We start from the raw sequence: 26,381 nt of genomic DNA, 5'->3' as shown, positions 1-26,381 counted from the left end.
TTGTAGAAAGAGTGGCTTTCTACAAATATCTAGGTATACGGCTGGACATGAAGCTATCTTTTAATGTTCATGTTGGCTTTGAAAAAAATCAGTTTTTCTTAAAAAAACGTTTTCTCTTTGCAGCTGGAAGGAAAATTGTGTTGTTTTGTTTCTATACTGGACTATGGTGATGTTATTCATATGAATGCAAAATCATAATTCCTTAAAAACAAACAAATATATATATATATATATATATATATATATATATATATATATATATATATATATATATATATATATATATATATATATATATATTTATATATATATATTAAGTATATTCCACATCATGCATCACCATGCTGTAGGTCCAGGCTCACACATTTATCAACCTGTATGAAGAAAAATGTGCATTTTGCTGTTTAATGCAAAAGCACTGTTAGGCGGATTACCTAGTTATATTTCTAACATTCTTTCAAAACATACCAGGCAATATGAGACTAGCAACACTAAGCTATAAGTCTTTTAAATGTTTCTAGGGTGTATTGGGAGTTTGGCAAAGCTGCTGTCTTCTTCTGTGCTCCCTGGAATGAGTTTCAAACTACTGTCAGATTATGGACCCTTTGCTCTTTACATACTTTTAAAGGTCTTTTAGGAACTGTCCTAAAAGAAAACAGTTGTGTCATATTACTTTTTGTTTAAAATATATTTTTAACCATGTGTTATTTTAGATTGTATAAACAGACCTTACCCAGTCTGCATCCCAGACTCTCAGATTTGACCCCATTTCCTACTCTAATTCTATGGATACTGTTGGTAATAGAAAATAGATACCAACATTAGAAAACATCTGCAGACAACACATGTCCATATTAAAATGATAAAATCCTTGAGATTGACATTTAGCTTATGAATATGCTAACAAATCTAATTATTTTGATATCATTTAGCACAGAAAGGACAAGTGACTCTTTTTAATGGTCCTCTGAACACATAGGTAAACAAGTAAAACAAGTCATGATGATTAAAGTAAAATACAAAATATGCAATAAATTAAACGTAGATTTATTTTGTACATTTTATACTACATATTTACTAGAATCGAACTAGGAAATCCAGGCTTTATAGGGAACTCTTTGGGTGAGTTTCCCCAGGCACAGATTAGGCTGTTCTGTACAAAGGGACATCAATGTTAAGTTCTAACCTACACTGTACATGATAAGCACAGTCCTACTGTATATATATATATATACGTCAGGCTGAAGCCTAAACATAACTTGTTTACTGTGTAAATCTCAAAGTCAACACACTTCAGTCTTCTTTACCAAAATGCTTTTTTTTTGTGTATTCATTTCAGAAATGTCCTGTGTTCACATTTTAAACTCTTCATACCATAACAACACAACAGCACATGATATAAATATACATCGTATTCAGAGGGAACAACAAATTGTCTAAAGTCTTGGAATGTTTAAAGAGGTGGGAGAGCGAACACTGATAAGGAGGAATATTCTTCTGATAGTGAATTTATAATGACTTTGTTTGCTAAATGAATAGAATCTTCAAACATCATGGATGCACAAAAATAAGAACAATCAGGCAGTTTTAAGACAAAACTCTCATTCATCTCTCATTATCACTGTCAACAGAATCATGCATGTGGAAATTACTCTAACTTTCAAGCATATAAAATACAGTAATGTAAAACATGGTGACAGGAACTCTGTGGTGGTTATAAGGAGCCAAACAGCATGTCTGTGATTCCTCTTTTGTTAAAGCATCCATGTTGCATCACATGTGTAAAGGACATTAAATTCTCATCACTTTCGTTGTCACAAAAAAGAAAGCAACGCATCTGGAAGAGGACACATCCCTGGCTCTATGTACAGGAAGGAAATGGCTTTAATCAGCTCTCTGACACAACATCGATAATGGATACCCAACACAGATATGTCAGGGATGAATGTCCATTTGGCTTCAGATGGCTACAACACCAAGGTGGTCTTTCCTACAGATGGATGCTTCTTAGGCCACAGGACTTGTGTGAATTCTACAGTCCTTGTGATGGCATAGTCACGCTGTGGGGTAGACTGACCTTTAGGTTTCAAAGACACTTCTAAGACACGTTCCCAACTGAACAATCTTTTCAGAAGCAGGTATTATAATACATAATCGGCAGTCCCAAATCCTGAAATAAAAAATCTCTCGTCTGTTCACAATCTTAAGTTCATGTCTCTTACACTGTGCTCCAGTAACTTTTTCACATTACATCAGAAAGACCTCTCAACCATCACCTAAAGGTCTGAAACTTGACTTCCTATATTGACTACTCATTAATTAGTGACTGTTTAATGCCCCAAATCTTGTTAATATTCTTGCTGTAAACAGGAAGTGTTGGGAATAGCTGGTTGTCACTTACAAGCTGGTACAATCTGGCTTAACTAAGCTGTTTCATTTTCACTCTCACAACTATTCGCTCTAAATACTACCAGAAACCTCCTCAAATAACCTAAATATAAAACTAAAATACATTCATCTTATGACATGTGTACATGCTACCTCTATGTTCACTTAAACACAATGCACTTAAATAGTTTTTTCTGATTCCTTTAGATTTCAACACCTTGACATCTCAACATATTTGCAGGCTTTGCAACGTTTGCCTGCTGTGAGCTACTTATGTCCGTCGCTGTTTATTTGGCACATTATCTGTTAAGAACACACAAATGTAAAAACACATTCATGTCCAAATATTTAGTCTCCCTTCACCTACTACAAACACATAAGGACACATGTAGACAGACACAAATGTCCAGCAGTGTTGCTCAGTCCTGTCTTTAATGCTACTGATGAGAATATCAGGTTTTCCAAGCCACAGAGGAGCTAAAGCCTTGTGGCGCCACGAACGTTGCTCTTAGGAGCCCAGTTGTATGTGGATCCTCTTCTTTGTCTCCAATTATTAGCAGTGGTCATCTTCATCTGTGTCACTTAGCAGCTCGCTATTATCTCCTGGATTGGCCTGGACCAAGTGCTTCCGGAAATGGCCATTAGGAACCTGCCAGGAGTGTCTGAGCTGAGGAGCGGAGCTTATGGCGTTGGCACGACCCAAGCTGGTAGCCATGGCAGACTCAAAGGTAAGTGTCTCCTGCCTTTCGCCTGCATCACCACTGGCAAAGTCCTCGAGGAATGGGAGGTAGGGCTCCGAAATGTAGCGGTGAGGAGACGGGTGGCTTGGTCCTGAAACATGAACCCCAGACAAGCCCTGACCTGCAGACAAGGGTCTGCTCTCTTTGTCAGCCCTCCACGAGCTCTCTGTGGAGCCACCTGGGCCACCCTGAGGCTGGGCCTGTTCTTCAGAGGAGGCTGCAGCTGTAGGAGAAGTTGGGGCTCGGCAGACTAGAGGAGAGTAGGAGATGTAAGGCCGTGGACGGGATGGTGTCTGGGGCAACTGGCGCCGATTACGAGGAGTACTGGACTCTGAGGCTGAGTTGGCGGGGCTGCCTGGTGGATTCCCCTGTAGATAATTTAAGCACAATTATAATGTGAAAAAGAAATATATAGTGCTGTTTGTTTTAGTCCTGATGGCTCAATGTTTTTAACTCTTTGATGAGCTCAGACTTTGAACTCAGCATGGAGATGACAGAGTTTTATGTGTTTAATATGGAACAATGTGTTTAATATGGAACAATGTGTTTAATATGGAACAATTTTACTCAAATACATTTCTGCAATTATAAGATATTAGATATATACACAGTTAAATATTTCATGGTAAACATGCAGTAATATTCCAACAGAATTAGTATTGTAAAAAATTTAAATAACAGTTCACATCTTTATACCTTTAAATAAACATAATGTCACCTTCATACGTACGCTGTGGATATCAGTTTTGTCTCATGTAGATCACTTAACTGCTTCTACTATCTTTTTACACACAGAGAGCTTGGAAAAGAAAGCTTTTAAATCTGCTGCTTCTTACAGACTGCTTCATGTCAAGTTTGGAGCCCTGTTGCAGGTCCGCAATTCCCACAATAGTTAGACAGTAGAACCAGCACTACTTCCAAGCATGCAAAATAAAAGTCAGTATAATAACACTGAAACATTTAATGGTTGTGTTATTAGTTAGAAATATGTTTGTGCATGCCCACCTGTTTCTGCAAGGTATGCGTGCGTCCTTCGCTCGGCGAGCGGGACTGTTTCCTTTCGGAGGAAGGCTCCCGGCTTCGCTCCTCCGAGTTGCATGGGGAGACATCAGGGGACAGCAGGTGGCGTCGCTCCTTCGATCTTCCCCTCTCATGACTGCTTGTTTCTCTGGGGCTGATTCTAGGGCCTGACAGTCACAGTTTACATCCAGTCAGAGAAGTAGGTTATCTGCATATTTGTTCATTCGAGGCAATACAGTCATTTACAGAGTTTTAGAGAATATGATCCCAACTGTAAAAACTGTTAATCTTTGTCCATTAAATAATTAACTTAAAGAACCTTTTAAACAACTTGTAATAAGACAACAGGAATACGGACTGAAATTTAAATAACAACACATCTATAATTTATTTAAAGACTGGCCTCTGCAGATCAGCAGAAATGTCTCAACAGGACAATTTGATCAGCTCCTCTATATTCAAAATCGTCTTGATAACAACATACCATAAATTGATAACCGCATCTTAATGTTTAGGACTTGTTTAGATTGGAAAAATCTTTCTTGTGGTGATACAATTAAATCCATATCTTTCAAATATATGTCTTTTTTTTAACACACACTTTTACCATATCATTGATTGTTCCTCTGACAGTTTCTAGTCTATGAAATCTTGATGTCTCTGTTATCCACCTAATTTATTTTTTGTCTATTTTCTGCTGTCATGTATGTTCTGTATTGTTTAGTTTTCTGTTTGTACCTTAGGTATCTGTTGAAAAAGAAATAATTTGTTCTGTGAATAACATTGGTCTTGACATCAATCATATAAACAATACATTCATAATTCACATTGTGGATATGTTTTTTTTGTTTTATTTGAAGATTGAAATTAATTAATTAAATATATATATATTTTTTTTATCAGATTTTATTCATTCATTTAATCAAACTGTACTTGAAAGGCCAAATGATTAATATCACTAAACCTAACATTGAGCATGAATACACTTTTCATTTATATGCATGTATCCAGAATTTGTCAATCTACAAGTAGAACATTTTATCTAGGTATGTTTCCCAAAATACATCCTTTACTTTATTTCAGTTTTTTTCCAGATTTTAATCTTCATGAGACTTAAGTTTAGTATACTTTAGTCTCATGAAGACAACCCCTCTAGGAATGTTAATCAGACTATTGCAATTGTTTCAGCGTTGGCGTGCAGTGACCTCTGTAGCTCCTCTGCTGGGGTCTGTATGTGCCATCTGGGCTGAGTCTCTCCAGAGAGTGTTGCTCCTGCCAGAGTCCGTTCACACACTGATCCCCGATGGTGGAGAAGGAACGTTTCATCAGCTTACTGTCTGCTGACATCCCGGGCTTCATTCATGCAAAACAACCAGAAAACCAGTCCCTTAAGTAAGCAGGAATAACACCTATTTAGTGAATTCTGGACAAAAGGAACTAGATAAATAGTGACAAACACATATAAAAAAAACCATGCTCTGGAACTTTATGTCCCATTTGGACGTTTAACAGAGACAAATGATTAACTTCTCCAGGGAAGGAGAAGAAACTTTGGCTGCGCCTAAATTATGGCTCAAATTGGCAGTTTTGACTTGACCAAAAAATCTTTCATTGGAGTTATTAATAGTCTGGTGACCTCAAGCTAACCCACCTTTATTCACTCAGGAATCAACCAGCCCTGTCACAGACCACTTGCCTGCAAAGAGACTGAAGCAAGCTTCCCCCTCTAGACTTAGCAAAAGAGGTGTTTATTTGAGGTTTCCCCCCCATCTCAGGACAGCAATTAATACCAGATCACCGTCATTGGATTCCTGCATATCCTAATGCAAACTTATTTTAACTATGTTGCAGATGTACTTTAAAATTTAAAAAAGGTTTTATACTTTTATCAGAGTGAGGTGTTAATATCCTGAATCAGATTTTCTGGATAGTACTGATGAAGTTCTAAGATCTGGTAAAGGAATGCCAGATTAGATATGAGGAAAAATAGACAAATTCTCTGCTTTTAATTTACTTACGTATGTTAATGGATTTTGTTCATTCATATCAAGTCAGGTCCAAAACATATATAATTTTAAATAGCTATATTTGAATATTTAGGAAGCAGACAGTTCAAATCATCAAGATTTGGACAATGTTTAATGAATTTAGTTTATTTAGTTATAATTTAGTTTATGATTCCTTTTTTGTGGTTGTTGTTTATATGTGCATCTTCTAAAGGATATAACATGTAACTTACAGAGATGTTCACAAATATTTAAATCTGACATTTTAAACAGGAGGATGAAGAAACGTTTATAACCCCTGATATGCAAATTCAGTATCTGAGCTTTAACTGCTCCAAGGAGGAGCCTGTTGTCAGCTGGTTGAAGAGAGTAAACCATGCTTCCTCATGGGCATGGGCTACAGAGACCAAAACTCAGATAAAAGAACTCGGAAGTTCAGAGAGATGAACAAAAAAAAGAGATAAGTTCAATAGAGGGGAAATGATGAAAGGAAGAAAGAGCAATGAGCTAAAGAGAGAACGAAGAGAGCTGCTTGAAATGAGAAGCAGAAATGAATGAATAGAGGCGAAAAATACAGAGAGGCAGAAAAAGATTGAAGAGAAAATCCATCTCAACATGTTTTGGTTTTTGTTTTCTTCCTCATCTTTTGTTATGTTTTTTAAGTTTAACCTCTGTTGTTTAAAGATTTTTGGCAACAAGTTACACGCCTGCGCTCCACATTAATAACGGCACAAGTTCATTGAGCGTTAACTACTATTTTTGGTATTCAGATGAAACTCACAAATTTGTAGTCTAGCTAATAAATATTCATATTATTTATTATTTATTTTTTAATGATACAAGATATCGTCTTTCCCATTGAGGGTGATGCTCTGAAGCAACTGTTTTTAATTATGAAATATTAATATTAATATTAATATGGAGATGAAGCTAAAAGCTACACCTAATCATGACGTAACAACACACTCTGGTGGCTGTAATGTTGTGTTGCAATGTGTTGGCACATTCTTTTATTTCAGTGCTGTCAGACAAAAAACACAGTAATGACAAATGTGATGACTTCAATTGCTTTCTCTTTTAAAAGCACCTTTTTGTTAAGTGCTGGGTACTGCTTTGAGTAAAGGTTATTATTCTTCATTACCTGTGGATCAACAGCCAGTCTGGGCATGGAGGATGCTCTGATAGATGCAGTGCGCTGAGGTGATTTAACAAGTGTTGGGTCCTGCCTGGCCTGCTGCATCAGTTGGTTGTACTCCGCTACCTCTGGCACCTAGACAAATACCACAGAGGAAAACTAATTTCTTCTTCTGAGGCTTAAAAAAACAAAAAAACAAACTAAGTCAGAAAGTAGCAGGCATTGCACAAACCCATTAATGAACTGGAGTGGCATCATCGATGATGATAAATAGAAGCCATGATAAAAGCAAGTAATTTTATTACTAAATGAGTGGACATTATTTTGACTTTTTAGGCAAATAAATTAGCAACTAGAAGCACTCAAGAGAGTGCAGACCCCAGCCAAGCCATTTTTTTCTTTTTTTTGCCAATGATTGTGGGCATTATTTTTGAGTTAGAAGCTCTAATGGCAACATTATCCCTATCTCCCAGTGGGCAGGCACAAACCTAAGTCCCAATCCGGTTGTCATGTGACCATTAACAGCTTGCCGGTGAAAACAAACCCTGCATCATACCAGCGTCCGTGTTGAAGTGTGCAACTTGTTCTCATAGTTTTCATTTTCTCCATCGGTTCTTGATAAAAAATGATCCATAATGTTATACAGTGATGCTGATAGCCTCGTGTCAAAGCTAGAAAAAGATATGAGGCAAAGCTAGTGCTGTAGGACCGAATGAATGCCCTTATATCTACCCAAATTTCACACTGCGAAGGGCCTGCAGACAAGAAACACTGAGAACTTCACAAAGATCACCAACAGATGCTTGTTATTGTTACTTTAACCAGTCATTCCATGGTATTTTTGGCATTTATACAAAAACAACCATAAGTTTTAAACATTAATATCATAATTAGAGCTGGGCACGTTAATGTGTTATTATCACATCAATGCCTTAATTAATTAATGCTGTTAATTATTATTATTATTCTTAAATGTATTATTATAATAGTTTCAGAATCTGTGAGATGTGTGCTTTCAGTGGAGGTGATGTTTGTCCGTGTTCTTGCCATCGGGTGGACACGGAGAGACATAATTTGTGTTTACATATTTTTTCGGACTTTGTGCACATGGTCTTTTAATTGTTTGTTGTCTTAACTGAGTTTGGTGGTCATAGAAATGGTTTTTCTAAGCTGTTAGCTGAAATTCTGGAATTCTGTGGATACCACATGTCTATAGGTATATTACAGACCCGACGTTACACCAGTAAAACCAGATGTTAACCCCTTAATGCCTGATAGCTGAGGGTGCAGGCGCAAGAGGTTAAGCTAAACAGTCAAGCTAAGAATGCAAAGTTAAAAAATTTATAGGCAGGACATCTGGATAATGACCCAATAAAGGTGCAAGGATAGAAGTTATTGTGCATATTGTGAATATTTATCTCTCCTCACAATCTAGAAGCTGCAAGATTCTAATCCTAGTCTAATTGTATTACATTAATATATAGGGTGAGATTTACACGAAGTATTTTAACTGTTATGGTGTAAAGAAAAAAATGCTGCTAAAAAGCTGTTTATTTTAGTGTTTGTGAACCAAAAGTTATTATATATATTATATACTTTATATAGCAGTACTGTTAAACATTTTGTACAACATATTAATTGCAATTAAAATTTTTAATCGTTGCACAGCACTAATCACAAAAAATGTCTTACTCATCAGTGACAAAAAATGATCTGAACAAATTCAGCATCAGTATTGACACGCCTGATAGCCGTTAGCCAATTGTCACATTTTTCTGGGCTTGTGAGTCTTTTTGATAGTTTGAAGAACAATCTCTTGTTGTCTGTGGAACAACTATGTTTATGGCAGCCAACCACAACACAACTTTTCAGGATATTTAAAGGAAGCTCTACAAAAAAATCTATGAGGATCGACCCTGAAAATGAGGTGGTGCTATGCTTTTCAATCTTTTGTTTTCACAAGCGAAAGACCTAGATGCAGCAAAGTTCACAAATGTTCCTGGATGTTTGCGCCTGCCCTCTGCCTGTAAAGAATTCCTGGATCCAGACAGTGATCCGGATCAACCCCAAAATATAATTACTTGTTCCTTATTCCATTTCAGAGAGTTCCTGACAATTTGTTAAAAGTCCGTCCATAACTTTTTGAGTTAAGTTACTGACAGACAGACAAACCTGAAAACATGACCTCCGCCTTGGCAGAGGCGATGATAATGCAACCAGTCAGTGTTGGATTAATGTCAGTTCACTTTCATTGACTATTTGGCATTAAATATGTGAAACTATTGGCTGGCATGTTTACCAGTGTGTGTAAATGATGTTGCTGATGGTGATGATGTGAATGAGGATAGGGGTGGTAGGGTGAGTGGTATTCTTCATCATTTTCTTCCTCTTTCTCCTCTCCGGAACAAGCCAGTGCCTGCAGGAACATCTCCTGGGGAGAAATGGGGCTGAGTGCCAAAAAACCTCCTCTGGTGCTGAGGGAACACAGCGAGAATCAGGCAGGACAGCTACCAGTGGAAACATACATTAACCTGTATTGGTGACAGGATGAAGATATTAAAAGTTTAATATTTACAGAGCAGATCCAGCACTATGCCTGAGGAATTTGGCATTGCATAGGATTTCTTGAGGAAGAGAGGAGGCATCCATGCGCTGGAACATCGGAGCGTGCTTCTACGGAGAGAGGAAAGACAGGTACATTTTTTACAGAGCAAAATAAAAAGTCCTACATTACAATATCAATACAGTCTAGGGATATATCGTTCCTTTTCTTTTTTGTAATGGCAATGTGTTGTTATCAAGCAAGTCTGCTGTCATGATAATGCGTCCTTTTCTTTTTCCTAGCATTTAAAACCTTTGTAAACCCTTCAACTGGGATGTCAGTTAAAGTTTTCTTTGGTTTAGTAAACAGGCCCTTTGATTGAAAATTTCTAAACTGACCAGTTGTTGCCATCCAAATCTCATCATATTTCAGATCTTTGAATTTCTTTACTCCACTGAGCTGTCTGATGGAAACTGGAAATGTGTGCAAAGTTGTGCCTGACATCAGGCAAGTCCTCTTAAGTCAAGAGGAAGAGATTATTAATAACAGAGAAGTATTAGGCATCTAATCAAAATATTGCAACAAAAATAAATGGTTCAATTCACCTTTCAGTGCACATTAATTATGATGAAAACAAAAAGCCATGTAGAAGATATCTTCCACATGTTCGAATTGTGGGTTTGGATACAAAGCATCATTTAAAAGTAATGCTGGTTGCTCCTTTTGGGCTTGTTTGTTTGTCTTTATTCATGGCTTCCAGGCTTCTCCTGGCAACCCCATCTTTAATGTCACGAATCCATGAGCTGACAGTAATTAACTCAGGAAACATCTGAAGAGATGCAGTTTCATAGACATCTGAATGAAGAGCTGAAAATAGCAGCAGCAAAACTCTTGAGATAGTGAGATAATGGTAAAATGTCATGTATGTGGTGACATCACATTTTCAGTGTTACAGCTGAGAGTATTCTAGTTGTTTTTTCCCCTTTACAATTGTTTGAAGGGTAACTATGCTAATTAAAGTCTTATGCTAATTAACATTAACCTTATGAGAGAAATATTTGAAGAATACAATTACTACAGATCGACATTAGCAGATGCTTAGGGGTCCATGGGAATTAAATTAACCTGTAAAGCAATACACAAACACTCAAACATTAAAAGCTAAAATCTAGATAAGCCATAAAAACCAAACAAAAAAAAAACCTGTTCTTCCAGTTGCTGTCGCAGCTTCTTGGCTTTGCTTTGTTTGTAATAATCCATGATCATCATAGCAGCGTAAATCTTCCCTATGGTCATGTCACTGGCTGCAAGAAAGGAATAAGAAACCAACAGACCTTCAACATTGCCATACAATACTTCACCACCAAAGCAGCATTTTAGTACACTAGCAACTATACATGTGTGAATTGTTATCATGTTAACTAGCTACCAAAATGCTGATTTTACCTTTGTGAATTGGAACCAGCAGGTCCAGTGTCTTATGAGAGAGGTGAGGCCAGATGACACCAATCTCCTTCTGCAGATCCGAATCCATTTGATTTCTATCCTCTCCTCCTGAAGATTAAAAAAGTAAAAAACAGAAAAAGGAATCACACATTAAACATGTGTGTTAAGGTGTATCACAGTAAATACAAACCCAAGTCATTTGATGTCACATCTAACCTCTTGCTATCTTGATCTCGAGGGCAGTGCGGATGAGAGCCATGAGGGTGGACGTAAAGTGGACGGTCATGTCATCGTCCACAGGCATGTTCATAAGGACGAGTCTCTGACGGTAACAAGAAAAGCATCAAAATTAGTCATTACCCAACACACCCTGCAACAGTACTTCAATCATTTCCAAGGAAAGTCCTTATTTTACTAGATTTTAAGAAGAAACTAAAACAAATTAAACTTGCCCAGCTCTAACTAATTAGTTTTGCCCTCTGATCCAGATATCTTTTACAGATGTTAAATAATTCAATTATGCATTCACAGCAACTCGTTTGAAAACACTTTGGGTAACCAAATATTTCACAAGAGCATTTTCGTATAAAGCATTATTTCCTGCAGCTCAATTTGAAAGCAGCTTTACCATTTAGTTAAATGAAATTAACTCTGAAATTAGACTACAGTAATGGGTACAGGAGGGCAAAGAGGGCAAGCATGAAATAATTTCCTGTAATAAAAAAAAAAAAAAAACGATTTCCCCCCACAACTTATCAATTTATGTCTATATCAAATAATAATAGGAAATATTTTGGTGATATTTAATATAAAAATGCAAAACAAGCTGATGAATACAAGTTTATAAAAGAAAAAATAATCTTCCTGCAGCTGGAGTCCATGCAGTATAATCAGCTTTATCTTTGATAAAAAAAAAAAAAGATACAACTATAAATGGGCATGCTTGCAGGCCTGCTCACACAAACACCTAAACAACATATACACAACAAGCACACTTTAAAAATAAAAAAAACACAGATGCAACACTGGGCTGTGGCAGCAGGCACATGCAGACAGGAAGATGTAAGGCGAAGAGGTAAGTCTGAAAGGCATGAGAACAACTCAGAGTGGATTTCCATTGCCAATATCTAGCATGTACATGTTTAGCTATGTTCTCATTAATGTCCTCTAACTGGCTTAAAATGAGCAGCCATAGCAATAGTTTTCCATTAGATGTCAGAAACAGATAATGATGTTCCATTTCTCCACCAAGATGCAAAGCAAACAGGCAAATCAGTGCAGGAAGTAGCACTGCTAATGGACAGATAATACTACAACAAACATTTCTGTATAATCAACACAAAAGATTCTATGCGTGTCCGATGTTTGACACACAGAATGATGTTTTACAGTGCTCATCCCTGCTGATTAAAACAGATGGAGGTGTCTATCTGATGTTAAGTCTACCTTATATGCCACCTTGGAGGGGCATTTCTTGCCCAGGCCTAGAGGTGGTGACATGTTGGTCAACATCTCATACATGTCAGTGTAATGGATACGACCACTGGGGGCGCCCGGTAGCCATGAAGATGGAGATGAGGAAGAGGGAAACAAAAGAGGGAGGGAGAAGAAAAGGAAGGGAGGAGGAGATGGGGATTGTATTGGAGAAGAAATTTAAAAAGGGTGGAGGCATTAGGGGAGTACATTCCCATGGGAGAGTAGAAGAAAAAAGCACAGGAGGGAGTGAAGGGTGAAAATAGAGGAAGAAGAGTAGAGGAGATACAAGAGAAAGGATTATTTCAGTGTATCACACACAGGGAGGGTGCAAAGTAGGAGAAATAAAGAAGGTTGTAATCTTTCTATGTCAACAACAGGACATAGAAAATTGGGGAACGAAGACTCCTTGTACAGGATGAGCAAAGGAATGACAGCCTCTTTGGATCTGGTACAAATATTATATACTAATGTTAAATTGCACTTTTTATAGTGAGGATTACAAGCATTTAAACCCAGATCCAAGAGGTAGAAAGAGACAGAATTCCTTTAGTTGCTGTAAAAGTTTAATCAAAAAGCAAATTTCAAGAGTAAGTTTTAATCATGTACAAATATTGGAGAATAATGGAAATCCTGTGCCTTAGTACCCAGAGACTAAAGTACTGTCATTCTTCAACCTGAGTAACACATCCCTACAAGGACAAGCAGGGCTGTGATAGTTGGAAAAGGAAAGGAAACAGAGAAAGTCATGAAGAATCCCAAATGAAAAAGGCAGAGGGGAGTTTTGTTGACATGGGGGAACCAAACCTTGCATGCCACCCTGTGAGGGCAGTTCTTTCCAAAGCCCAGAGGAGGTGAGATAGTGCGTACAACTTTGTACATCTCCTTATAATGGATCCTACCACTGGAAAGAACACAAATGCCTTTAGTTGTTTAGTCATTATTACAGAGTTACAGTAAAGGTGAAAGAGGGTCTTCCTTCTGGGTTACAGATGGAGTCCAGCAGCACTGCATGTATGAACCTGTTGTAAACATGTAACATGTACACATTAAATTTCATACGAGATTTTTGTATTATTTATAAACAAAGCAATACTATATCAATACAAGTTTTTTTCACAGGTATTTGTAACTATTATTAAAGCTGCTGTGTATAACACTTGTTTCTCCTTTGTGGCAGAAAAAGTAACCACACAACCACCTTTTCACATATTGCTAAGCATCAGTGACAAACCTCTGCACACTGTTTCTCATTGGGAACAGTGTAAGAAATATGTAGACAAGTCTGAGTTTTGGACCTCTCATGGTTGTATTTGTGATTTAGTTTTGCTCTGCCATGTGAAATAGAATATAAAATAGACATACATTTGCTTTGTGAGGGAGTGAAACTAAGTTTTATCTAGTCCTAGTCAGCCCCTCCCAACTTCAGCTAACTTTTAGCCAATCAGTATCTGGCCAATACTTAGCTCTGTGTTGTTAGAAAGGGCTGCAGGTCTGTCAGTCTGTGTTTAAGAAGTGCACAAAAGTAAAAAATATTGCTTTCATAGATTGCTACTTCTAGTTAGTACAACAGCATAAATATAACCGACAACATTTCTTGTGGTTGCAAGGAACTTTGTGACAGATTTATGTCCTTTGTTCTGTGAAGCATGTTTCCTGTTTTAAAGAAGATAATAAATGAAGCACTCAAGGTGTTTGTATCCAATTAAATGCTTTCTTGGAAATTTTAGGAACACAAAAAGGAATACATTATTCTTTGCTAACTTTTTATGATGATTTGTCTCCATTTCATACCTCTTCAGATAGGTCCTAACTCTAAAAGGCATCTACTAATAGGCCTGTGTAAAGGTCAATATATATGCAAAGTCTGTCATACCTGTTCAGGCTGGTTCATAATAATGCACAGTCACATTCTTAATAACTTCAAAACCTCAATAATATCAATAACGATTGACCCATTTATAAACTCTGCATCCTATCTAAAGTGCTTTAGAAACTGGTGAATGACCAATTATAGAAACACTTGGATATTCTCTCCCTCAATCAGTCTGGTTTTTTCTTACAGCTTTGTATTTGAAAAAGTTTCTGATTGTAAATCAAAAGTCTTCCTGCCCAATAATTGTGTTCCCACTGATTAAAATTTCTCTATTTCTCAATTTTCTCTCTGTGAAGTTTAAAAGACCTTAAAAGCCCTTGATCTTAAAAAATCAGCCTTCCTGATAACCTCCCTCCCTACTGCTTACACCTTGCTGCAGGTCTTATAGCTCAATCAATGTCTCCCAGTCTCCCAATTTCAATATGAATCAGCACAGGGAAGATAAATGATCCAACATAACCAAAACAAATGCTGGAAAGAAGTTTTCCAACAGTTCCCAACAGTATGTGAAATTAGTGTGAGTTATTGTGATAGTATGTACGGTGTTCATACTGACTTGAACGGGAGCAGAAGCTTTTCAGTTGAAATGTTCATGCATGTGTGTTAAGACTCAGAGAAACTGACCTGGCAGCACGATCGTACTCTCCCCAGATTCGAACAAACTCATCTAGATGGTGTGGTCCCAGGATGGATGAGTCTCTTGTGAGATATTCAAAGTTGTCCATGATCACAGCCACAAACAGATTTAGCATCTATAGATTTTAGACAACACATATAAAAAGGTGAAGCTGTATTTAACGATAAAAAACGGGGCATTATTGTTTTACTTAAGGTAGGAGTATTGTTGTTGTAGCCTCCTAAAATCATTTGGTACCATCTTGTCTTACCAGGAAAGAGCTAAAAAAGATGAAGGAGACAAAGTAGAAATAAGCAAAGTCGGAGCCACAGCCCTCCTTTAGGTTGGTCACCAGAGAAAGAGAGGGATCCATTTCACACTGCTGCCCTCCCAGACATGACAACATGATCTCCTGCCATGATTCCCCTGTGGCACTCCTGGTCAAAAAAAAAAAAAAAACCCAGCAGGAGGAAAATTAGGTTAGGACTCACAGTACAGATCAGTTTATTCAGCTGAGTCTGTGATTCAGGAGATGCATTCAAAGCATTACGCAAAATTTGAGATGGCTTATTGACTTGCTAAACCTGAGACCTGGTTGTGATGTTTAGTTTATACATTGTATTTACAGAATATTTTACATGCAATGATTTAGGCAATTCCTTATTGTACAGTGGAGACTGAAAGTCTGTACAGCCTTTTGAAACATTCTTTCTGGATAAAATGTCATCTAAAAATCAAAGTAGAAAAAAGTAGAAAAGTAGATGTAGAATGCACAAATCAGCTTAAAAGAACCTTTGTCAGTTTAAACTCTGATAGGTGGCCTCACATTACTGCTCAGGTCATCCTACAACATTAACAGGAGATTGAGGACTTAACTGTTTCAAAAGAGAGAAGTTTTACTTCTTTAACAGATGTCCAGACTATATAAAATTCACTTCTTTAATTAAGAATATTTTATTACATCAATGATACCAAGTGTCCACATGCAGCAAAAAATGCCTAAACTATAACACTGCCACCACGTTTGTCTGATGGGAATCTTCTCCTGAAACAGTTTTTTATCCTATTATTTATCTATCCTATTTTATCCTATATTTATCTAAAATCTAAAATCTTATCTAAAATAAAACTCCTCAGTTTTATTTTAATCTTATCGGTCCTCAAAATATTTTTCTGACAACTCTCTGGATTGTTTGTGCTAAAAGAGAGGCAGACATGTTGTAACTGTCTCCTTATATTCCTGGCCTGTTTATTATACTGTATATCATATTCCTTTATAGCAAAATGAGACTTTTGATATTTTTTCTTTTGCAACATGTGTGAACATCTAATTATGTGTTAGGTCATATTTCTTCAGAAACATAAGCAACCAAGTTTCTATCAAGATGAAGGCAAATGCTACAGTTTTATACAGTTAAATTATTTCACTTGTGTGCCAGTTTATTCATGCACTGGCAATTTGATATGCAGATTTTAAAAGGCCAGATCAATTGGACATAATTATTTCTATTAATTCTGGATATTCTTAATTTTTTATTGCAAACCATAATAAACATAGCCTGACCATCGAGAGGTTGATAAGCACTTATAGCCAGACATCCATTTCATTATTTGAACACATTTTCAACAGATGCAAGACTCTCAAAGGATCTGCAAAGCCATTTGCTGAGTGGAAAAGTGGCACACTGTAGTATCTATCACCCTTTGACACTCTGTTGCCCTTTGGGTATTGAGAGAGTAAAGCCTTATTTCTGTAACCTAGCAACATCGCTCAGACTACATTAAAAAAAAAGTCTTATCTGAACCAAATGCAAAATCAGATTGCAGTATCAATTTATGACACAAACTTAAGTTCAAATTCCAGAGTACAGAGGCTGAACTAATGAGCTGAGTGAAGTACAGTAATAGTACAATAACTAAAAACATAAGAATTCAGATTTGACCTTTAAAAAGCTGAGATAAAGTCTGCATAAGCCAACATACCTGAAAAGCAGCATCAGAGCACCAGAGAAGGTTTTAAAGTTGTTGTGCTGGTTGATGTGAGTCTCCTCATTTAGTTTAATATTCCCAAAAACCTGATGTATGCAGATGTATGCAAAAACGCAAAAGAAAAACACAGACAGCATAAAAATTCATGGTGCATAACAAACTGTCATTTTAAATGGTTTTATTTCACCATGAAACTAATACACGGATGCAGAAGTCAGACAGTGAACAGTGTCTTTGTATTTCAGACCTGCATGCCAATGATGGCATAGATGAAGAAGAGCATAGCGATGAGCAGGCAGACATAGGGCAGGGCCTTAAAAGACTGAACGAAGGTCCACAGGAGAATACGGATGGTGTAACCTTGTCTCAGCAGTTTGATGAGACGAGCAGCTCGAAACAGCTTCAGGAAACTCATGTTGAATGTGTCAATACGCTAGCAAGGAGACACGTACAAACAGAGGGAGGAAAATGTAAATGGAGACCTCAGACGATGTCAGTCTGACATCAAATTCTTAAAATCACGTGCTTAAAATGTGCACTCTTGTCGTAACCATACCTGCAAGTCTACCACAATCTCAGTGATGCTGCCCAGGACGGTGATGAAGTCAAAGATGTTCCAAGTGTCGCGAAAGTAGTTCTGTTAAAATGGGAAAGATGCTCTTAGTAAAGTCTCAAGTGTTCTTGAACTTACATTCAAGGTACATGTTGCTCTTTGCTCTCACCAGAAAGCCAAAAGCCAGGATCTTGAGGACACACTCAACAGAGAAGAGCACAGTGAAAGCTGTGTTCAGGTGCTTCAAAACAGCATCATATGCTGGTGGGGCAGAGTAATACTGAAAATACAAAGTTGGCAGGGATTAAACTACAAGTAAGTTTTGTTGCAAGATAATAATAATAATAAAAAAAAACACTTTACTGCAGATCAACCTCTTCTCTGATATCAGTGTAAACTTGAGCCCTGCACCCTGCAGATCTACAGGTTGATGGAAGATTCTTCCAGACCCATAAATAGTCTCACTGTCTCTGAACCTCTCATCTGTTGCACTATAAAAGGAGTCATTCCTCTAGGGCCGGCAGCCACAGTTAATGAGGTCATGTTAAATAGCAGCGCCTGGACATTATAGATCAATATTTAATACAGGCTGAGTCACTCTTCATTTGTCTGTCTTTGTGTCTCAACAGCCCAGAAAAGGCCAATGCAGGAAATACTGATGAGGGAAGGGATGGGAGAAAACAGAAAATCCAAATATAAACATTGCAGTGTATTAAGGTGCTGTGATACCTAAGCATTATAGTTTATTTTTTGGTTAGGGGCAACAAATTTTAGAGTATCTGTAAATAGAAGTGCTAACAGATACAAGTTTATTTTAAGGAATCAGGACAAAAAGATAAAACAACAGCGAGAATCTGTTCTATCCTTTCATTTATCACTAAAAAAATGTTGTAATCTGATGACAAATGCAGAGTTGGATTAATCTCTTCCACCTGCACACTAATTTTTCTCACCTTCATCATCAGTACAATAGTGTTGAGAGCAATCATGGCCAGGACAGTGTACTCAAAAGAAGGCGACACCACAAAATGCCACAAACGATACTGGAACGTGTGTCGGTTCTGAGGCATGTATCGAGTCAGGGGCTTCGCACTGATGGCAAAGTCAATGCATGCCCTCTGAAATTCAGAAGGAACAAGAAGAAAACAGTAAAAACACCCGGTCAAGCTTTCCTGTTTCTTATAAGAGCATTTTACTATTTTTGGTTTTCTTTCTGAGGGCCTCTTACTCCAAGGGAGGAAAGGGATATTTACACCAGCTGAAATGCTTTTAAATTTACTTGACAAGGAAGATTTTGTTTAATGTAAATACAAAGAAAAACCTCTACACAAGTCAAACAGCTGGACCTAAAAAAGTGTGTGGAAGAAACAACAGGTATTCTGATTAAAGAGAGTGGAAGACTCCTGAACGATTGCAAGCAGAACAAGCTGCAAGAGGCTCTTTTTGACTGGTTAGGAATTCCCATGTGATGATTGTTTTACATTACTGGTTGTAAGGAGGAGAAACGTTTTAACACGAAGCAGCAAAGATCGTAATAATGTGAAAATTTTACCTGGCTGATCACATCATTTCTACTCTGGATTCTTAGAGCATTTCAAGATATTTATATTTAATGTTTTAAGAATCATATGAACAGGGATTATTCATGTTTTTTTTGTGTACTCACATAAAAAAAACTGCTTTTCTGAAAGATTAAAATATTCAGAGCATTGATGCATCTTACATCTATCAGTAGTTACCGAGATGCTTCTACCACTTTACTGAAGTCCACCTGTCAAACTGAGTTCACTGAACATAAAGCAGGCATGTAATGTCTGTATATGGTGTCTAATGTGATGGTGTATGAGAATAAGACACTTGCTTTTATTTCTACAAACTTTCAGTAGTGTCTGAAAGCACAACATTAACCATCATTTAAAAATGGAAACCATTTGGAATCACAAAAAGGCTTCCTAAAGCTGGACGCTGCACAAAAACAAATGATGAGAGGTGAAAGGGCTTTGTTAGACTGATAACCAACAAGCCAGAGATCACTAACAATTTATTCTTCATTGTGTCTCACAGAGAGACAACCTTTGTGGCCACACCCCAGCCTTCATGGTTTTATGGTGAAGGAGCTGGGCAGAAGCAATTTCTTACTAAAGCAACATGATGTCAGCTGGAAATTTGTCAAAATATCCATGAAATGACTCAGGCAACTACTTGATCATACATAACCCCACACTGTGAGGGAAACCAAATACTGAACATCACCTCATTAATAATATCCCTACAGTCAAAGACAGTGATGGCAGCATCTCTATGTGTTTTTAGGTGTCAAACGTTGGACAGAGGTAAGCTGGAAAATATAAAATATAGAGCATTTCTGTGTTAAAGGATCAGGTTCTCAGAAGCTGAGGCTCCAACAAATCAACGACCTGAAGCATACTGCCATCAAAGTAGAAGAAACTGGTGTGACCTGGTCGTAGCTTAAATCTAAACCTGTTAACCATCTCTGATAAGGCAAAAAAAAAGGTGTGTACTGATGACCCCATCCAACCTGAGGAAATCTGATTAACTTTGCCTCAAAGAATTGGAGAAACTTCCAAAGGAATAAAAAGGTTTGTCACAACTGGAGGATCATTCCCAAAGAAACAAGAGGTTTCTATTGTAGTTTCTGAACATTTTAGTTTAAAGTTGAATAAATATGCCAATCACTTCAAGAACCCAAGGACAGCTATGCACAAAATAATAAAAATAAACAAACTTAAGGTGTTTAGTCTGAAACATAAGTCTTTGCTGGTAATTTAAACTAATGCCTTCACGTCTCATTAGTGTTTAAAATGGGTATGATGTTAATTAGCATCACCAGGCAAAAAAAAAGTATTTTGAGGTAATACATCCATTAGTCTTCCCTCACCTCATTCTTCTCCAGGCTGCACTCCTCCATCATTTTGTCCCCTTGCTCCTGGAAGGTGATGATAATGAGGGCCACAAAGATGTTGACGAAGAAGAAAGGAAAGACAACAAAGTAGATGACATAGAAGATTGACATCTCCATCCTGTTGCCGTGGCTTGGACCTCGGTCTTCTTCTGTCACATCTACAGAGTGCTGCAGCACCCTGGCAGAGCAAAGACACAATGACAACAAACATTAGTGACACCATAAGGTGATTTTACTAGAAGGAAATATATGAAGCACAATCTTTAGAAAAGGCAAGGCAAAAGCTGTTATATTATACTACTAAATGCTACACAACAACAGCCTTTAGGGCTAACAGTAATTATTTGGAAGTATTTGTTCACTTGGGTGGATCAAATGTTATTTGCTGTATGGAGGAGGAATTCATATTCCGTTGTTTCCTCGGCAGCAGTGAATTAACAAGGGTTGGACCAGCTCAAACCCACAAGTACTGTCAGTAAAATAATGGCATAACCTTATTATGAGTTAATGAACGGCTAAAACCTTTTCTTGAATTAATCGCATCTATCATATTTGCCTCATCAAAGGTCAGCTTTGACCATTACCAAAGAACAAGCCAGATCATGAAAGGTTACAACACTAACAACCAAACGCACTAACGAGCCCTCTTAGAAAGGAAAATAGCATGTGGTAAAGCTTCTCATCCATCAGGAGAAGTGGTGCAGCTCCACTCTGACACTCACTGAGGCCATCCCTCTCCAGTGGAAACCGTGAAGAGCGTGAGCAGAGCCCAGATGATGTTGTCGTAGTGAAACTCGTGTCTCTTCCAGTCTCTTTTCTTCACCTCCTTCTTGTCCTTCCCGTAGTCAATGTAGTAACCCCTGGATGGAAAAGAAAGACAGCCATTTGAACAAATTAAATTGTAAGTTTTAAGAAAGTTTTGTTAACTTTACGATTGAAGAGATAATTTGTTTTTGAAATAATAAAGCTGAAAGAGATCTTTAGTATTAAATGAAGAACAGATAAAAAATGGAAAGAAGAAAATAAAAACATGTAGGAACAGAAATACACTTCTAAGGAAAGGTAAATTATACTGGCATGAATGGCGTTTATACAATCGTATAAATGAAGAGAAAAGAAAAGTAGGATTACTGGCAGTCTTTCTGTGTGTCTTTTGAACTGTCAGTACAGTAGAAAAATTTCCCCTTGAACAGCTGCACAGCAATGACGGCGAAGATGAACATAAACAGCTTGTAGACAATTAAGATGTTGAAGACGTTCTTTAGAGATGTCACAACACAGTCAAACACAGCCTGGAATAGAGGGACATAATAGATGTTAGAAACATCAAGTGAGATCAAGAACTGAGGTTTGTTTATATGTACATGCAGAGAAATATTTCTTTTTTTTATACCTTATTCTAAATAAGTTAATATCTGTATAATGGCATTTTTGCATATTGGATATACCAGTCACATTCCAATTTGAACATTACAGAGTAAAGTTTGATCAATGAGTCATGTCCACATTACATACCACGAGCAATCTGATCCATTAAAAACAAGAAATGTCTTCTTTGAAAAAAGAAGCTCGCTCTTACTTAAGTTAACAGACATGGCCACTTTGGAAACAAAAGTGTGTCATAAAACAGCAGGTTAAAACGTCAGATGTGATACTGTGATTAATGTGTATACATGTCTATTCCACATAGCTAATGTCAGTGATTGATTGCTCTGAATATGGCCTTTTCAGGCTAAACTGATCAGAAAATATTTATGGCAGTGTCTTAATCAGAGTAAGTCTTAATTGGGTTAATAATGAAATATAGCTGTATATTTAAATGTACCCATTGATGGTAATGTCTCGTTTTCATAATATTCTATGCATTCATCATGCAGAACGAACCATAAAAAAAGCAAAAAAGACTAAACTTATCTGACCTTGAGTTTAGGAAGTCGTTTGATGGTCTTCAGTGGTCTGAGCACACGCAACACCCTCAAAGATTTGATGGTCTTAATGTCCCGTCCTTTGTTATTTCTAAGCATATGGACAAATTGTGAGCATGTCTCCACAGCAACACAGGAAACTGTTCCTTCATTATCACAGAATCTTAGAGCTACTGTGACTTATGTCACTTAAAATAAAAATAATAATGTATAATAAGCTGATATTTGTTCTTTTACCCCATCACATTGCTGATGGTCAGTCCCACAAGGGCGTGGTCCATTACCAAAGAAAAACCAGAGAGAGAAAGAGAGGACATTTATATCATGTTAGGCCATTAAATAAAATAGATTTATAAGTAAAATTGCCAAGACATAACATAGAATAACATTTAGGATTCAAGGTTAGCTCCATATCCAAAAGGCTCCTCTTGGCAAAGTAAATTTGTTCAGCCAGACCATTGGGAGGAAAAATCTAAATAGCTCATGTTAAATTAATTTACAGATTCATCATTTTAACTGTGAGTTCTACCAGACTTTACTGGGTTAAATGAAAAAACAAAAAGCACACACATTATTATTACAAAAAATCTTTATAAAGTAATTAAAATATAAATAATATTCACTTTGTATATAACATTTATGTTATTAAGCTTATTTTATGTATAATTTTAATATTTATATAATTTTAATTATACAATGCTTAAGTAAAAAAAATATGAAAAAAATGTCTGTTATTTTCAGACAGGTCTGAAATGCCTGTCTGAAATGTAAATGTTTCAACAAGTGGGGGAAAAAAATCTTAAAAACCTGAATGACAAACAAATTATTGTCAACAAATTATTAAGAATTCAGGAACAGTGCTTTTCATGGGACTGACTAACTCCCTTTGGTGGGAGGGGTAGGCCTTTATATGCACAAAAAGCTGCACGAGAGAAATTCCTACCAAGGATAACTTGACCTTTAAAGACATATTAATGTTTAGAAGTGTTTTGCTCAAGTGAGTTACACAATAAATCAAATGACTGACGTGAGAGCGAAGGCCACCAGTGCTCCCACCACAACGATGAAGTCTAGGATGTTCCACAGATCTCTAAAGTAGGAGCCATCATGAAGGATAAGACCTTGGTCAATCATCTGAGGAGAGCACAGAGATGTGTAATGAAAAAGGTTTAGCATATTCCTGTCTCATTTAGTTTAGTATAAAGGTAAAGATAACCCCAGTTCAAGATCTAATGGTGCCTCTATTAACCTCAAGGCTAAGACTGGCCAGGGGCTAATATTTCTCACATTTTTTATAATTACTTGTTAATTTTACTCCTTTGAAATGCATATTTAAGAAAAAAGTTATTGTTGAATGTAAAATATATTACTGTTCTTTGATTAAAACAGGTACATGTATGTTTGCACAAACTGTATTCTAGATTAAGGTGTTGTACTATTTACAGAAGAACTCACCTTTATAATCATTTCAAATGTGAAGACTCCAGTGAACACATAGTCAAAATAGCGCAGAACCTGTAAAATTCGTCAGTCACAGTAGGAAACAGTCTCATACACAAAACCAAACACATAAAAATCATTCAGCATGCCATTATGTGTGATACCAATATAAGATAATTTGCCACAGTCGACACATTAACACCAAACTGGAGTGTTTCTCATACTTCATTTGCCACACTCAGAGATTTAATCCCCCCTCCAAATAACATCAGTAGTATTTTGCTAAACAATAAAAAAAGTTTTCTTTAATATTTCTGCTTGTTGTAGATGAAGGGAGCTACTAGACCCAAGGCACAGATAAAAAAATATTGATATCAAATCTCAGGGGTTAACAGAGAGCTTCAAAGTGTCTGAATGATCATTAATATTCTGGTTTCTGTTAGGCCATTAATGTTGAACACTGTAATGAAAACAAACCTTATTCCAGTCTGAGGAGGTGGCAACGGGGTCCTCTGCAGCCAGTGCTATACTACTAGCAGCAATGACCAGCAGGATGGACATTTCAAAGTACCTGAGGTTCACCACGTAGTGACATGCTCGACGCACTCTGAGGAAGAGCAGAGAGGAGACTTCATGATGAAGAGGGCAGCAACTACATTTACTAAGGGGTGGTAAAATGTCATTGGGTTGAAATGTAATGAAGCAATAAAGGAAGAGGATTCTCAGGATTAAACAACACGAATATCATGAAACGCGGACATAAAATAGCTGGAAACTACACACTACAAATTTTATACACTCATTCAGTTACAAATATCTAATTTCTTCAATCAAACACAAAACTAAAAAATTAACTTTTTATTACTATTTCTTGGGCCAAAGTCTGGGTAACTCCCTGGGGCGTTTTTTGTTTGTTTGTTTTGTTTTGTCTTCATCTGGTTGCCAAGCAACCGACTGCCACTTTGTAGTCTCTGAACAGAGATAAGAGTCGAACTGATCTCCTCTAACCTTCTGAAAATAACCAATATTTTTCTGGCTGCATCACTTCTCCACAAACATGATCTGAATAATTAACGGCATTAATATAAAACATCAGAAAAGAAAACATATTTAAGCAGATATGTTTAAAAAACACCAGAGTTCACCTTGTGAAGAATGAGTGGAAGCAACTTACGGGTTGTCAGGTTTGAAGATAAACATGCTATCTGGGACCAAAGTGCTGATGGGCTTTGTCTCTTCTGCTTCCTCCTTCTCTGACTTACAGCTTTCAGGGTCCTTGCTGTTGACTAAACAAGGTCAAGAGAAGATTTGGCTTCCAAACAAACATGTACAAACTCAGTTTTTAAGCTTAAAATGATCCAATGAGAACTGAAAGCTGAATCTGTGAACTGTGAGGATGGGCTAATTAAAAAAGCCTTAAATTTTTTAAATTAATCAAATGAAGCCAAATGTGAACAAACAAGTCATGAGAAAATAAGTTAATTACAAAAATACTCATCTGATATAACCAGCTATGAAAAATGGCATTTATACCATTACCTGTGATTGTAGAGAGCTCCAGGGATGACTGCACGTTGGGCACCTCAATAACCACACTGGAGCAGAGCTGAGATTTATCCTGGTCCAATTCTGACTCCTTCTTTTCTTTGCTATTTTCCATGTTAGCAGGTACAGCCAGATCTGACTGTTGTCGAGTCTCCTCCTGCTTCTGAGGGCATGGATCACCACAGTGGCTCTGGATTTCTTTAATGTTGCTGTCCCCTCTTTCAGCTCCATCACTCTGTCTGTAAATGAAGACAGAAACACACGAGTGGACAGATGGAGTCAATAAAATGTTCATATGTGGGTTTTTGAAAAATGTTCTTTCTTTGAGCTATATCCTAACTTAAAGGTTTGCCTTGTGGACTATTTACCTTTGTGTATAATTTAAACACAACCTGTTTACAGTCCAGTATTTGGATTCTCATTCGATCAACCTGTCACACTACTGACCCTACTGCTGTAGCATAACATTATCAATGCCCATGAGATGACGATTTGTCACACACAGTCAATCATTTTGACAGTTTCACTTGAAATTAAACAAAAAATACTTTTTTTAATCCCAATGGGAAATTGCAAAAATTGACATGATAATTAGAAGCACAATCTCAACATGAGCACATACGCAGGAAGGAAACTCAGCTTTCATGTGCAGCTCAAAGGGTGCAAAAGAAGGTTTCTTATTGTTTCCTTTGTGTTATATTCTCACAATCAGTAACTGGACACAACTCGTATCTATTTTGCTTAAAGTGCCACAAAGGCATGGT

At 37.0% G+C, this 26,381-nt stretch overlaps 1 protein-coding gene across 2 annotated transcripts in view; it reads right to left on the bottom strand.

The window, feature by feature from the left end:
* Nucleotides 1-1,026: 1,026 nt before the first annotated feature.
* Nucleotides 1,027-26,381, bottom strand: part of LOC121652973 (voltage-dependent R-type calcium channel subunit alpha-1E) — a 109,458-nt gene continuing 84,103 nt past the window's right edge. Inside the window, exons 22-48 of one of the 2 annotated variants that reach the window (XM_042006146.1) lie at nucleotides 25,612-25,856; nucleotides 25,247-25,358; nucleotides 24,550-24,679; nucleotides 24,088-24,147; nucleotides 23,660-23,766; nucleotides 22,870-22,881; nucleotides 22,627-22,723; nucleotides 21,839-21,999; nucleotides 21,430-21,567; nucleotides 20,684-20,885; nucleotides 18,738-18,902; nucleotides 17,954-18,064; nucleotides 17,788-17,868; nucleotides 17,479-17,664; nucleotides 17,226-17,317; nucleotides 15,514-15,679; nucleotides 15,251-15,378; nucleotides 12,724-12,820; nucleotides 11,494-11,599; nucleotides 11,278-11,385; nucleotides 11,035-11,135; nucleotides 9,865-9,962; nucleotides 9,589-9,763; nucleotides 7,296-7,424; nucleotides 5,354-5,501; nucleotides 4,134-4,315; nucleotides 1,027-3,496 (exon numbers count right to left, since the gene is read on the bottom strand). In XM_042006146.1, coding sequence (XP_041862080.1) covers nucleotides 2,942-3,496; nucleotides 4,134-4,315; nucleotides 5,354-5,501; nucleotides 7,296-7,424; nucleotides 9,589-9,763; nucleotides 9,865-9,962; nucleotides 11,035-11,135; nucleotides 11,278-11,385; nucleotides 11,494-11,599; nucleotides 12,724-12,820; nucleotides 15,251-15,378; nucleotides 15,514-15,679; nucleotides 17,226-17,317; nucleotides 17,479-17,664; nucleotides 17,788-17,868; nucleotides 17,954-18,064; nucleotides 18,738-18,902; nucleotides 20,684-20,885; nucleotides 21,430-21,567; nucleotides 21,839-21,999; nucleotides 22,627-22,723; nucleotides 22,870-22,881; nucleotides 23,660-23,766; nucleotides 24,088-24,147; nucleotides 24,550-24,679; nucleotides 25,247-25,358; nucleotides 25,612-25,856 — 3,892 coding nt within the window. In that variant the 3' untranslated portion in view covers nucleotides 1,027-2,941. Of the gene's footprint in view, nucleotides 3,497-4,133; nucleotides 4,316-5,353; nucleotides 5,502-7,295; nucleotides 7,425-9,588; nucleotides 9,764-9,864; nucleotides 9,963-11,034; nucleotides 11,136-11,277; nucleotides 11,386-11,493; nucleotides 11,600-12,723; nucleotides 12,821-13,557; nucleotides 13,655-15,250; nucleotides 15,379-15,513; nucleotides 15,680-17,225; nucleotides 17,318-17,478; nucleotides 17,665-17,787; nucleotides 17,869-17,953; nucleotides 18,065-18,737; nucleotides 18,903-20,683; nucleotides 20,886-21,429; nucleotides 21,568-21,838; nucleotides 22,000-22,626; nucleotides 22,724-22,869; nucleotides 22,882-23,659; nucleotides 23,767-24,087; nucleotides 24,148-24,549; nucleotides 24,680-25,246; nucleotides 25,359-25,611; nucleotides 25,857-26,381 lie in introns of both variants that reach the window. The other variant, XM_042006148.1, reaches the window with a different exon arrangement.

Source organism: Melanotaenia boesemani, chromosome 14 (assembly GCF_017639745.1).
Source record: "Melanotaenia boesemani isolate fMelBoe1 chromosome 14, fMelBoe1.pri, whole genome shotgun sequence".
Taxonomy (NCBI): Eukaryota; Metazoa; Chordata; class Actinopteri; order Atheriniformes; family Melanotaeniidae; genus Melanotaenia; species Melanotaenia boesemani.
The sequence above is the reverse complement of the archived record's forward strand: the minus strand, read 5'-3'. Positions and strand labels throughout refer to the sequence as shown.